Source organism: Brassica napus, chromosome C1 (genome assembly GCF_020379485.1).
Source record: "Brassica napus cultivar Da-Ae chromosome C1, Da-Ae, whole genome shotgun sequence".
Taxonomy (NCBI): domain Eukaryota; kingdom Viridiplantae; phylum Streptophyta; class Magnoliopsida; order Brassicales; family Brassicaceae; genus Brassica; species Brassica napus.
The window spans coordinates 16,927,924-16,942,951 of NC_063444.1; the positions used below are offsets into that span (position 1 = coordinate 16,927,924).

Consider the following 15,028-nt stretch of genomic DNA (forward strand, 5'->3'; position numbering starts at 1 on the left):
ATAAAATAATGTATTAGTAACTAAAATCTGATATGTTTTTTAATAAGTGTGAAAAATTTAAAATATACATTTTTCTGAAACGGATGGAATATATAGTTAATATTGTTTTGAAATGATCTTGATATAATTTGAGACCGTCCTGCATACATGAAATCTAAGTTTTTATGGTTGTGAACACATACCATAAATTAAATCAGCATAAACTCCTAAGCAGCAAAAATAAAATTTTAAGTATCGGCCAAAAAATAATAATTCTAAGCAAAATATTTGTCTTATTTTTGAACAAACAAAATATGTATCTATAATAGTGAAGATGAGTTATGCGAAGAGAAACGACAGCTACGACAATTAGACAGCAAAATGAGCTGACATATAAAAACGTTGTAGTTTTTTTTTTCGTTATTTACTCTCTTGTTTATTTATAAAATATTCCATATGTTCCTAAATATAAGATGTTTAGGTAAAAATACACATATTAAAAAAATCATTGTTTTGTCTAGAAAGTATCATTAAAACTATAAATTAACGTTATTCAATTAATTACAAAATATATTATCAAATATAATTGGTTGCACAGTTTTTAAAAAAATAAAAAATTTCATAGAAAAATGAAAACATCTATATATTAGAACATCAAAATTCTTTGAAACATCTACATTTAGGAGGTAGTACAATACTACATGATAACGTGATTTCTCGACACATTGTTTCTTAACGCATACACCCAAGGGTACACTACAAGATGTTCAATTGATTTTTGTGTGTAAAATTTTAAATGTGATGCTCATGCTCCGTCTTTAAGATAGTAAATTTGTAGATTCGAATTACAGCATAGAGTAGTAACCTTTATCTGTTCAAAATACGAGATAAAAATTTCTGCTTTGACATTTTAGAAAATAGAATAAAGACAAAACCTCTTAATTAAAGGGCACTAAATCACCACAGTTCTTTACAAGAAAGATATACTACTTCCGTTCCCGAAAATAAGATGTTTTAGGTTTTTTTTCTTGTTCCACATAGATAGATTTTATATATTGTTAAGGTATTTTTTTATACTTTTGAGGAACATTAATTGAGAATATTTGAATTAGTTAAATTTCATTGGTGGAAAGTTATTGGAAATTGTATAATAAAGTAAAAAATAAATTAAATTATAAACATTTATTAAATTCTTAATAAGCGTGCATACTCTAGAAAATCTTACTTTCAGGAACAGAGAGAGTATATAGCAACGCATCAAATATACGTTATTACATTTGATAACACTTTTGCACAAGTATTTCAAAGAGTTTAAGATGGGTTCTCATGTACTAATAGTATATAAAAATAAACATGGGCAAACCACGAAGGGATCGATAAAGAAAGAACATTAATGTAAAAAGGACAGGAAGGGGTCGAAAACTAAAAGCAAGTTGGTTCGAGCGTCACCACCTTCACGTGGAAGGGACGTGGAGCTCGAAGTTCTACACTCGATTCCGAATCATAAGACAGCGAAGCACACGTGTGTCCCCCTCGTTTTGCCCCATAACGCTTCATCTCCTCAACTGTCAAATAATAAATCGCCCTAAATTCGATGACTTCCCATATAGTACTGCCAGCTACAAGTCGTAAACACACACTTTGTTAAGACACATATTAATTGTGCGATATTATGAACGATGTACCATACGTATTTCCAAAAGAAATGCTAAATTTGGTGTTATAACAGCAAGCACTAACGTCATGCAGAAACACAATGATAATTGATTCATCACCGATAGACAAAATGACAATGCCTATAGTTCCAAAATATAAATATGCCAAATATGTTTTATTGATTGCAGTTGTAGGTCGTTGCGATTTGTAACGAAGATCTTATATAAGATTGTCAATTATATGGTCACTTTTATTTTTACGTTCACTTTATAGATAGCATGTAATAAAAAAAAAAATACTCACTGAGACAACCAGTCACAGCCGTCTGATGAAAGTTGGAGGAACCAACATCGTGCACTGCTGACAGAATCCCTCGCACATGCGGCTACGTGCATTTCCAAAAATAATCAAAGTGGCTCGGAAATGGGTTCGGTTCGGGGTGTGGTCCCACGTGTCTTTATCATGTGACCGTCTGAGCTGGCACATGCGATTAACCGCTAAATCAAAAGGGCAATAATCATTTGTTTCATTAGATCGATGATCACTAGTTATTAATCTGCTTAAAAGCTGTGCCACACGTGCAACCTCGTCATGGATACTCAGATGATCTCTATGCTTTATTTTATTCACGCCTTTATATGCTTGATTTACATATATACCCTTGGATTGGAATCATAAATCATTATTGTTTTTTTGGGATATATATATATATATATATATTAATTTTTAAAACTAACGTGTCTTTTATCATTACTAGTATAATTTAGATTAATTTAAAATTAAAATAAAATGGAAATACATTTAATATCATAATGACTATTTAGATTTTTTTAACGCTGATTTATTACGATACTAGAATTATGAGAAATATTACATAGACGATTCGACAACCGACAATACTACATGCCTTATGATGATTTACGCTTAACTGTATCATTTGAGCCGTCCTATGAAAATCCACGCCTGACCGGATTTAGTTGCACTATATTGAAGATTTCTTGTAAACCTTTTTCCATAGTCTGGATAATTGTTTAATAAATCGTTTTCGTCGAAAATTAAAACCTTGACTTCTTATAATGTGCAGTTTGCAAGACATTAAATCTACGTGTAAAAACCTTTAAACTTTAACCATTAAAATAAAGTGCATTGACTGATTTTAAAAAGTAGTTATAATTATCAAGGAAATAAATAACGTTTTTCTTAATTAGTGTGTTGAATACTAAAATCACACTAGTTGTGAAAATAGAGAGATAATCAGGCTGTGGGACCAAATCAATAACGAGTCGAGATATTTTTTTTTCTTTTTCTTCAAACCGCTTAATGAGTCGAGATTTTGCAATCAAATATCGGACATAATGATCTCTACATATCACACTATTAAGGAAGCTAATTAAATCACTATAAATTTATGTTGCCAATGTGTCTGTTGCTTAAAATGGTGAAAGTTGTTCCCCCGCAAACTTATATTCTATCTGCCCATCAAAATGGTGAAAGTTGTTCCCCCACAAACTTATACTATATTATACTCTCTCCGTTTTTTAATATAAATCGTATTAGAGAAATTTTTATGTTTCAAAATATATGACGTTTTTGGTTTTCTATGTAAAATTTATTAACACTTAATGTTATATGAACAATGATAATATACCTTCTATTTTATTATTGGTTGATTTGTGGTTAAGTAAATAATTAATGATGTTTTTGTTTAAAAAATATAAAAAATTAATGATTTTCTTAATCTACGTGCACAATTCTAAAACGATTTATATTAAAAACGGAGAGAATACGTTGTAATTCACTTTTGGATCTTCAGAGGGTGGTTTAGGTAAACATTACCCTAATAAATGGCTTTCTGAAGGTAAAAAAAAGTTTTTTGTATAATCATAATTTATTATTTTGTTTATATTTGATCTATCTTATGGATTTTATTAGATCTTTTTCCGCTATGGAGGCCAACCATGGAAAGTTATTATAAAAGTGTTGTGTAAGTAGGAGGAAATGCTTAGTGACAATATTTTTTTAACTTTCTACAACTAGCTATTCAATTTTGTTGTTTGGTTCTTGTATAATATTGGATTATTTTTATTTCTATTCTTTTAATTGCTCATTAGGGATGTTGGCAAGAAATTGCTTGGCCTAGTGGCTTTAGCGTTGGATTTGGAAGAGAACTTCTTTGAAAGATTGGGAGCCTTCAATGATCAAGCAGCAGTTGTTCGCCTCTTACGTTATTCAGGTCTTTAATCACCAAAAATCTTTTGTAGCATGTTAGGGATAATATTTCAGTTTCAAACGAGTCGCAGATTGTGAGATTGTTTTGAGAATCTTAATTTTTTGTTGCATCACAGGAGAGTTGAATTCATCTAAAGAAGAAGAACCATGTGGGGCCTCTGCTCATTCAGATTTTGGAATGCTAACTCTTCTTGCAACAGATGGAGTTCCAGGGCTTCAAGTATTAGCATTCATCTCTCATAACTTGCTTATCAAGAAATATGAGTTTCTTCATTGTTCTAACAAATGGTTACATACTAAAAAAGGTTTGCAGGGATAAAGATAAAGAACCAAATGTTTGGGAAGATGTCCCTGGGATTAAAGGGTAAGTTATACTAACAGTTTTGACTGACACTGTACTGTAAGCCTTGAAAACTTATGAAGACTTTTGTGTAAACAACCAGTGTTTTGTTGTCAACATCGGAGACCTTATGGAGAGATGGACTAATGGGCTTTTCCGGTACCCACCAAAAGTTCAACCTTTTCATTTCAGGGCATTATATTGATTTCAAAACCTCAGTCTTATGTGCGTTTTATAGATCAACAATGCATAGAGTGTTGTCAGTGGGAGAAGAACGTTACTCGGTATGAACATACACACATTTCTTCTGTTGTGACTCTGTTTTACTAATCATCATTCTATCTAATATTTGTTGGTTTAATTACTTGAAAGGTGGCTGTATTTCTAGATCCAGACCCAAACTGTGTTGTGGAGTGCTTGGAGAGTTGTTGTAGTCAAACATACCCTCCTAGGTATTATCTGAATTTTGATTGTTGGGGGTGATTTTGAACTAATAAAAAGTTTTGGTCCTTAATCAAAAAACCAAAAAGGTTGATTTGTGAATTTGTTACCCCTCAGGTTTCCACCGGTCCGAACCAGTGATTATTTCCACGAGCGATTCAGCCAATCCCTCATCTTAGGCATGTACATTCGGGGTCCCAATCGGGTTTCTGTTTTTCGGGTTTATAAAAATCAGTCTCATTCGGGTTATATGAAAATTCGGTTCGGGACCGGTTCGGATTCTATCGGGTTCGGGTCGGGGTTAGTAAATCTTCAAAGAACCGGTACAACCCGATGTACTTTCTGGTCTGGGTCCCAATCGGTTCTTCGGTTTAAATGTAGCTGATTTATATCTACTTTGTAACCAAAAAGTAAGTAAAATCGGTTCTTTTGTTTTAAAATACTTAATTTGTACATATTTTGTAACCAAAACATAAATAAAATCGGTTTAAAAAAAAGGAACATCAAATGTGATCAAATCAAGTGAAAGGTAAACATAGTTATTGATAGAAAGAAAACCAAATAAATGAAAGCATAAAACGAAAATCAATTTCTCATGAAATGAAAAACATTATTCAATGAAAACAAAACCAAAATCTAAAAACTTCAACCTTCAACCGCCACCTTCAACCATCAATCTTCATATAATAGATAATTATTTTAGATGTTCAATATATTTTGAATACATATTAGGAATTGATATCATGTTTGGTACAAGTTCTTTTTGAAAATTTTGAATGTTTCGGGTTCTATCGGGTATCCATTTAGGTTCGGATTCGGTTCGGATAATACCCATAAACCAAAATACCATAAAACAAGATCCATTCGGTATTTATGCCACATTCGAATCGGTTCGGATTCATTTTTATTGGATCGGGTTCGGTTTGGGTTTTCGGGTTCGGTTTATTTTCCCAGCCCTACCTCATTTCGTACTCTCGTTCCGCCTAAAAGTCATTTATGTATGAGAAGCTCGAAACTTCACCTTGTTAATAAAAGACTTGTGTGTTGCGAAAAAAAGCTATTTGATGTCTAACATATCGCGATATGTTCAATCCATACCCGGTTTATATGACCATGCAAAAATATATATGCAAAAATATATATATACTTTCAAAAATTTCAAATAACATTCATATTTATTTTTTTGGCGAAAATCTACGCTAGTCGTCACATCATCAGTCACATCATCTAATTTGCTGACGAATATGCCACATCTACAATATTAAAAAAACAAAATACTCTTTTTATAAAAATATTTTTTTAGAAAATGTAAATTTTTATAAACTTTTATTATTTAGTAAAATAAACAAAAATTAATTAAATAATAAAATTTTAATCTTATATAAGAGATATATTTTTAAATGTTTGGATCCTATCACAATCCCGTCTTAATAAGAGTTATATATGTGTTGTAATGATTCAATTTCAATGCTAGTGTTGTAGTCGTGTTACTTTCGATTAATCATTGTTATGTTGTTTACATTTAAAGAATTTAGATTAACATATTATAAATTCTTAATCTATTAAAACAAAATTATTCGCATTATTACATAACCGATCTAAATTTTTCTATACAAACACATAACCAAGATTAACATAAGAGTAATTGATAGCATCAAAACATTATAATGAATATATCTCTTATATATGATTAAAATTTCATTATTTAGTTAATTTAGTTAATTTTGTTCATTTTACTAAATAATAAAAATTTATAAATGTTTATGTTTTCTAAAAGGATTGATTTTTTTTAAAAAAAAAAAATTGTACACGTGGCATCTTCTTTGTCAGCAAAAATTGATGACATAACATCTACGTCAGCATAGATGATAGGACGACTAATGTATGTTTTCTTCAAAAAAGTAAACAACATATATGTTATTTGAAATTTTCGGAAGTACATGTATATTTCTGTACGATCATATAAGCCGGATATGAATTGAACATATCGCGATTTGTTGGGCACGAAATAGTGGTTTTCCCGTGTGTTGTGTCATCAAATACTAGAAAGTTTCTGCTGCCTCTACGTTGTTGATAAACCTTAATATTGTTAAATGGGCCTCGTAACTAGATGGGCCAAATCTATAGTGAAACCCATTAGATCCCTCTTGTGCATTCACTGATATTTGTACTAAGAGCATAATATCGGTTCTTAGCTTTTTTAGTTAAAAGTTAAGAGACGGGTTCTTATATTCCGCTAAGAATCTCACCCTAAGAACTCCCCAATAATCGTGCTCTAACTTTTGGACCATATATCAGTCAAAACGATAAGACTAAGAGCATGCTGAATTTCGAAAAACAGTTCTCTATGCTACTTTTAAAACTGTTCGATGTTGTTGCGTCTTTAATAAGGCATGTCTTGAACAAGGACTCTTCTATGTAAAGAGTCATGGCGTCCCGGAAGAATTGATAGAAGGGAGTGTTTTCAGGGATAGCAAAGGCTTCATTAACCTCCCACAAGAGGAAAAGATAGCATACAATCCTGCAAAGTGGATATTACTACAAACCATGGAATATTACTACAAGAATGTCCTGTAAGCTTGCCTGTTCCTTTTTCATTTTTCTGCAAAGTAATTATTGAACAAAAAAATTAAATCATCATAGATGCACGTCTTCTCTATACATTTTTAGTTGAAAATAGGTTTCAAGTTCGTATCAACAATTAGATTTGAACTTTGATGGTAGGGATACATATATGCTATTCTAGGCGATGAGATCGGTAGTACAAATCTACAATCTTATGTTCATGTCTGTTCTTGAAATATTCAACTTATAAATGTAAAAGAGATATGTAATTTCATATATATCTCCTCCTTTGAACTTCCATTTTAGTTTCCTGATTTGACTTGCTTGTTGGTGTTTGATATTTTGCTTTGCTGCTTTAAGGTGTGTGGGTAGGAAATGCTCGGCTTGATTGCCTTGGTATTGGATTTAGATGAGGACTTCAACAAGTCGGGGACTTAATGATCCTACAGCAGTTGTTCGCCTTTTACGCTATACATCGACGTACATCAATTTCTGGTTAGATTGATATTATTGATAATGAACGTTGATAAGAGTTGGATCTTTACCAAGCAAGGGTACATTTATCAAAATATATGTAATCAGTGGATCATATCTGCATCTGTTATAATATAGATGAAGTGGTTTGCGCACACAAAAAGGGGTGAAGTGGTTTAGTCGGATGTAGAAACATATGGGGCCTCAGCTCACTCAGATTTTGGAATGGTCACTCTTCTTGACTAATGGAGTTCCAGGACTTCAGGTGAATGTTTCTTAGTCTTTTTTTGACATCTGAAAATTTCTTAGTTTAGATTGTAAATGTCTTCATACTCTTTCTCTTTTAGCAATGTCCTTAGAACATCTACTTTGATGAGTCTTTCACTAATTATATTAATACTAGGTAAACATCCACGCTATGCCGTGGGAATTGTTTCCGTATTTTTTATTAAAATATTTTCAATTTGATAATTGTTATTTGTTTAAATTTAAAGTTATTAATATTTGAAGATTTTTTTAGTACCAAGTTGTTTAAATTTAAAGTTATTAACATCTTTAGGTAGTCTTTAATCTGTCTCATGTGGACATTGGCGATCAAACTTTTGATTGGGACAAGTCAAAATTGTAACGACCTGACCCGGTGTTTCCTTTCTAAATTCGGTTTGTTTGGTTCAATTAATTAATTTTAGAACCCAAGCCAATTATTTAATCCTTCTCAAGCCGTGTAGGTATTTATATTGACGTAAGTACCTAAAAAACCTTAAGGAAGAAGTAGCTGAGCACATGGGATGGTAGACTCTCTCTCCCTTCTCTCATAAGATTTCTTGAGAGATAGAGAAAGTCGCGGTGGTCCCGTTTTCTTTCTCCTTTCTGGTTCACGACAATGACTCTGGTGCACGGTGGTCTCTATGACGCGGTGTAGCTGGCTTTGACTCCGATGTTTTCGCGATCTTCCAAGCGAAATCATTCGGCTTTGGTTCCCGGTGGAATCCGGTGATCGATCGCTTTGTTTGGATCGATGGAGAAGTTTGAGGCCGGAAAAGATGGTGGAGAATTGTATTCCCGATTTGGCTGCGGTGGGACACGGTGGGATGTGTTTCTGGAAACGGTGAAAGTGGTGAAAGAATTGGCGTGGCTCCTCGTTTAGGTTGAATTCTGGTGGTTACTGATTAGGTCCGGTGATGTGTTAACCGGTGAAGACGGTGTTTGATACGGCGCCGATGGGTTTGGGCGCCGGCGTAAGATCTTGTCGGTGGAGGCAGGAGACGGTTTCCTCTGCATCGGACACGTTATCCTTCGTCGTTGAACACGTGTTGTGTACGTGTCTTTTTGGGAGGGGGTTCTGTTTCGGGCCTTAATCTTCAGCCTCGTTCTTGGGTGTTTATGGTGGGCCGTTTGTGGTCTTTCTTTTGTTTGATAATAGTTTGGACTTGTCTCTGTGGCCCTCTTGTAGTTTTTTGTCTTTGGTAATAATATACTTTCAGATGGAAAAAATAATAATATTGACGTAAGTACCTCTTTCTCTAAAACCTGCGCCGCCTTTCCCATCCCCTCTCCTTCTTCGATCTCTCCAATTGTATACCTCTCTCTTATTCCTTCTCTTCTCAACTTCTTTTTACTTATGTTCTTCTTTTAATTTGACGTTGTAACTGTACCGATATGGAGAGGAATGTTGCGATCATCACCATCTCTTGTCTCAATCTTCAACCGCTCTTCTCACTACAATCGCTCGACGTCAGAGTTATCACAGTCCACCGGAAAGCTGCGCTGTCACTGCGGAGTCCATGATTCTATCGCCACTCTTGTCGTCGTGTTGTTCAGTCGTGTGCCAAGAGGAAGGTGCTGTCCAAAGAGATGCGATCTGTCATTGCTCTTCACCACTGTGAGTTAAGCACAACCGAAGCTCACAGCCATGTCATCAGCCACACCCTTTCCGACGGAGCCACCATCATCAACCGTGAGCCTTGCCGTGAGGTAAAGTGCTCTTTATCCAGTTAATTGTGCTGCAATTAATAGTTATAAACCCTAAATATAACTATCTCTTCATTGTATATATATTTCATGTATTTTTTTTCTTTCCGGTCTGTGTGACATTGATGAGAAATCGAGATCTACGACTAAACCCAAAATATTGCAGGAAGAATCTACTTGGCTACGATGGAGCTATTGGTTATGCCCCAAATTGGTTTGATATTAACAAAGTAGCTTATTAAACAAATGTGTATGCTTATGTGCATTTTACTAAAAATGATGTGTAGAAATGAAATGTTTTGATTGGTTTTCTATTTTTTTCATTTATTGACATGGCAGTTTCACAGGCTTCTAAAAGTCTGATGTGTCATTCCCTGGAGAGAAACTTGTGCTATTATTGTGTTTATAACAAAGTCGCTTATTAAACAAATGTGTATGCTTATGTACATTTTACTAAAAATGATGTGTAGAACTGAAATGTTTTGATTGGTTTTTTACTTTTTTTCATTTATTGATATGGCAGTTTCACAAGCTTCTAAAAGTCTGATGTGTCATTCTCTGAAGAGAGCCTTGTGTTATTATTGTGTTGATTTAATTGGTGAATTTCTCAGAAAACCTGAGAAATTTATAGTAAAAGCTTTTCTGAATCAAATATTAGTATAATTAGTGAAAAATTCTGGTGAGAGACTCACCGATGCAGACGGATCGAGACAGACACTTATTTGGGAAAATGTACCTGGAATGTGAGTGTTAGTTTACCTTGTAGCTTCTCGATTTTGGAGGTTTGTTGATTAGAGCTAGCCTACGCCATTTAGTCCTAGTCTATGGCTTTCTGTTACTAAATGTAAAGAAATGTTTTTGATTGAAATAATGAAATGTTCGTATTCCACTTTTACGTTTTGCATGAAATTGTGCTATCTCTCTTTCTATGCTCTGCCTTGATCGAACCCATGAGCTGGAGCATAGCCCACATACAATTTCATGTTGTTCACAAAGATGCAGAGTTATCGTTCTGGTTTGCAGAATCTTAGATGAGTCTGTTTATGTTGATGTAAAAAGAAAAACTATTTCCTCTATCTTAAACTAGATATGATTTCAAGTTTTTTACACAGATTAAAAAGATAACTAGATAAATTAATATAAAACTGCATTAAAATTATAAAATAATGTTTATTTGGGAAAATTTCCAGAAAAATGTTCTTACTAAATTTAGTTAAGCTTTTTTTAATGCTTTAATTTTTTTTGCTATCCAATTTAATACTTCAAATAGTGATTTTCTTTATTTTATTACACTAATTTAAAAATTATGATCATTTTAATACTGAAGTTATATTTATTTTAAGCAAAAATTAGACCTCTACCCACACAACCGTGCGAGTGATTATTTTTATTTTTACAAACATAATTATTTGTTTTACATGATTAATTATAATATTTACAATATTACTAATTATTTAATATAAGATTTTAAAACACAACAATTTTATACTTCACATTCAATAATTTAACTATTTTTTTTTTAATTTTTCAGTGATAGCATAGTTTAAATCACGTGATACAAAATTTTAAATTAAAAATCTTATTGGCTAAGGATCAAAAAATTAATTGAAAAGTATTATATTAAATTAATATCATAAATTTAATAAAAAAATTGTACATGAGTTTAGTTATAATTACAAAATTAATTAGATACTTAAAAAGTTTGTTTTAGTTACCATGAAATATACATTTAATTTTTAAGTAAACACGTTAACTAAATATTTAAAAAACATTAAGTGAAAAATGAAATATAAATTTATTTAAAATAAATACTAAATTAATTAAATATTCAAAATGTTTATTTTAATGAAAATGAAATATATCTATTTATATTGTAAAAAAAGATATGAAACGATTTTATTCAGATAATTTCAGAGAAAATATAGGAATATCTATTTAATTTGTTTGTTTTAGAATAATTCAAATACTTCAAATATTTATACAAAAAATAATTTAAACAAATTTCTAGGAGGTGGTCCAAATTAAAAAAAAATCACACATGGATTAAGTCATGACTTCTATTTTAATAATATACTAGACCCTAACCCGCGCGCCAGCGCGGATATGAATTTTCAGTTTTTAATTATTTATTTTATTAAATGATGTATTTGTAATATTCGTTAATATTATATTCATTAAGTAAATATTTTTTTTTGCATCTTAAACTATCTATTTTTTTTACGAATGTGTGATATCATATAAAAAATATTAGAAAAAATGAGTATAGAGTTAATTAGATAATTTTAAAAACAGAAATTTTTCTTTCGTGTGCGATATCATATAAATAATGATCCGCCCAGTTAACAAAAATCATGATTATTTTATGTGTAATTTTGTTTATTTTGACCATTTCCTTAAAACTATATTAAATTTTACATATTTTAATTAGAATATTTTTAATATCTTTACCTTTTTATTTGAAATGCAACACAATATTTTTTTAACAATTATAACAAAATATTTAAAAAATATTTTTAGAATTTGTTTGAAAAATATGGAAATTACATTTTAAATTAAAATTATCCTAAAATATGATAAGTTTTGATGTCAACGAAAACTCAAATTTTGTCAAAAATAATGATATTCAATGATAATAACAATTTTAATTGATTATTTTTTAAAAAATACATTCACAAAAATATTGTTTGAAAGAAAATTCATTTATCTTTCAAATATAAAATGAAAATATTATAATTAAATAACAAAAAAATATAAATAAAAACCATAAATTTAGCAAATGACAACTGAGTTATATTATGCTAAAATTTTCTTTCTAACAATTTATCAAATGACAAATGAGTTATGAGCAAATAATACCATATAATTTTTAAAAACATAGTCATTCTTAAATATTTTTTGAATAAATAATTATTTTTAAATTTAATCAACTGAAAATAATATCCGTACAATTGTTTGAGTCAAATTCTAGTTTTATTGACGCATGTTATATATTAGTGCTGCATGTTTTAGGTAACATTTTAATGATGCACGTTTTTAAAAATCTTCATTATTAAAATTATGCACGTAAGGATAACTCATGAGTTTTTTTTGTTGATTAAATGATATTATGTTCAAATTTATTTAAGAATATTTCATTAAGGTAACTGAAAAAGACAAACAATAAAATAGGAAGTTTAAATTCATTTAAGCATATTTCATTAATGTAACTGAAAAAACAAGTAATAAATTAGGCAGTTTTATTCGTTTTAGGATATTTTATAAATGCAACTGAAAAAGACAAGCAAAAAAAATAGAAAATTTAATTAACGAAGTAAGAACATTTTCAAATGGTTACTTCTCTTTTAATAATATAGATATGTGATTAGCAACAAAGCTTATCGTTTAAAACTGTAAATTGAAGTTAATCTTTAAAAATGTGATTAGCAACGTTGGTAACAAAATATTGTACGATGGTGATGTATTTGAAGTTAATTGTATATATTATGTAAATACTATCTGATGAATATTGTGGTATGTATAAGCTATTGTGTTTTTAAGTTTTTTTATACAGACATGATTGATATTTTAATAAGTAATATTAAATAATGTGTTGACATATATACGATTTTTCACTCGGGAAGAGAAGATATGTAAAGACAGTGTGAAACATCCAAGAAGGTTTTTCATTTTAACAAACAAAAGTTGCACGATGGCAGGATAAAGATGTGATGAATAATGTGGTATCATCGTATAACCTATAGTGTCTTAGGTCTTTAATACAAATCATGTTTGAAGTGTAATTTTCGTATTAATTTAATAAGTATAATATGTTACAAATTTAGAAATAGCTGGTGGGTCATATAATCGAAGTTAGTTTTGGTACAAAGGTCTACTGTTAGTTTCATAACTATAATATGTCACGGTTTAAAAATAGTGTGTGGCTCTTATAATTTATTTTGTTTTGGTACGATGGTTTACTAATCCATTAAACGGTTTAAAATTATAATAATGTAACCAGTCTGGTAGTTTGAGTAAAAAAAGGGCACATCTTGTCACATATTGTTATAATATAGAAGATAGGACCAAAAAAAATGAAAAAAAGAAAGGGTCCAAAATGACTTTCATAGGTAGATTTATTAAAACTCCTTCTCTTTTAATAGTATTGATATATTAATACGCTTTCAAACAAAGTTTAAATAATTTTTCAAATTAAAAACAAATCATTTATGAAAAAAAGAACTAAATTGTTGATAACCTAATGGTTTTTACTTTTAGTTTAGTTTTTAACATCATATTTAATTTCATTTGTGAAACATAATACTACTATATTTATTTTTCATTCAATTCATCCAAACTTTAGTTATTTTTATTCCAAAAGGTTTAAAATTAAATTAGAAAAATTAATATTTTTTAAATTTTGTTTTTTAAATTTTGTTTGAAACTTATCGATGATTTTATAAAACATAATTTCATTACTAAAATAAACACAATATATTAAAATGAACAAAATAATTATTCAACTATTAAATTTAATAATAAGTTTTTTGAATATTAAAAAAAATTAATGAAATTTAGTTGATGTGTTTTTATAGATTTTTATTTATTTATTTTGTAATGATAAATTTATTTATAACAATATTTAATGTATCTACGCATTTGTACAAAAGGATCAACTCTCTCTGCGGTATATTCCTATGGAATGGGACTGCTGAAGCACATCAGTCCGCTAGAGTAGCATGGGTGAAGGTAACACTCACAACGGATCAAGGAGGTTTAGGAGTAAAAGACCTTTATTGCTGGAATCGTGCATAGGAAGTCTACGGTAAAATTTGACTCTTCCTCAGGAAGATGACACTTATGAATAGGAAGTCTACGGTAAAATTTGTGAAAGATTTAGCACTGGAGAAATTTACACTTATATCCAAGGACCTAAACCGACGATTCCATGGGCTTTAGTGGTTTGGTGCTCTTATGGGATTCCGAGACATAGCTTCTTAACTTGGCTGGTGATGTTAGGCCGTTTTCCAACAAAGGATAGACTTCTCCGTTGGGGAATGGAAGGCGTTGATCCGGCTTGCTTATTGTGTAATTCGGAGGTAGAGAACATAAATCATCTCTTTTTTGATTGCTCTTACAATAGTTTGGTGTGGTCCTCGATTGCACATCACTGTCAACTTCAAGCTCCATCAAACCGGGACGACAACATTCATATGCTTCAATCACTATGTGGGAACAAGGACCTGCGACGGCTCACTATCCTTTCTCATCAGGCGTCGATCTACTGGCTATGGAATGAGTGAAACACTAAACTCCATCAACAAACTTTCAGATCAGTTGATACACTCATCGCTTCAATTGATAGACATATTTGGAACAACATTAGCAGCTTTAGGG

The 15,028-nt window shown here is 30.8% G+C and overlaps 1 protein-coding gene and 2 long non-coding RNA genes across 4 annotated transcripts; 2 read left to right on the forward strand and 1 right to left on the reverse strand.

Moving 5' to 3' along the window:
* Positions 1 to 1,224: 1,224 nt before the first annotated feature.
* Positions 1,225 to 2,315, reverse strand: LOC125580187. Its single transcript, XR_007317931.1, has 2 exons — positions 1,939 to 2,315; positions 1,225 to 1,598 (listed from the first exon to the last, which is right to left on the reverse strand). It is a non-coding gene; the product is annotated as an uncharacterized LOC125580187 (long non-coding RNA).
* Positions 2,316 to 3,614: 1,299 nt separating this feature from the next.
* On the forward strand, positions 3,615 to 5,087 carry LOC125575355 (2-oxoglutarate-Fe(II) type oxidoreductase hxnY-like). Of its 2 annotated transcripts, XR_007317930.1 has the most exons (7): positions 3,615 to 3,868; positions 3,981 to 4,084; positions 4,170 to 4,228; positions 4,308 to 4,363; positions 4,443 to 4,488; positions 4,577 to 4,656; positions 4,763 to 5,087. XR_007317930.1 is itself a non-coding variant. In XM_048744346.1 (6 exons), exons 2-6 carry the CDS (start codon positions 4,043 to 4,045, stop codon positions 5,028 to 5,030), a joined length of 630 nt encoding a protein of 209 aa, XP_048600303.1. In that variant the 5' UTR covers positions 3,616 to 3,868; positions 3,981 to 4,042; the 3' UTR covers positions 5,031 to 5,087. The 2 variants fall into 2 exon arrangements, 1 of the variants encoding a protein (XP_048600303.1); XM_048744346.1 differs by having other exon boundaries at positions 3,616 to 3,868; positions 4,308 to 4,488.
* Positions 5,088 to 9,435: 4,348 nt separating this feature from the next.
* Positions 9,436 to 10,085, forward strand: LOC106437088. Its single transcript, XR_001287219.3, has 2 exons — positions 9,436 to 9,658; positions 9,822 to 10,085. It is a non-coding gene; the product is annotated as an uncharacterized LOC106437088 (long non-coding RNA).
* Positions 10,086 to 15,028: the final 4,943 nt, after the last annotated feature.

What these genes read in the sequence shown, in the direction of transcription:
- LOC125575355 (XM_048744346.1), top strand. Translation starts at nt 4,043, where the DNA reads ATGCTAACTCTTCTTGCAACAGATGGAGTTCCAGGGCTTCAA. An exon ending in ATGGAGTTCCAGGGCTTCAA is followed by an intron (nt 4,085 to 4,169) that starts GTATTAGCATTC and finishes ATACTAAAAAAG; the next exon opens with GTTTGCAGGGATAAAGATAA. An exon ending in TGGGAGAAGAACGTTACTCG is followed by an intron (nt 4,489 to 4,576) that starts GTATGAACATAC and finishes ATTACTTGAAAG; the next exon opens with GTGGCTGTATTTCTAGATCC.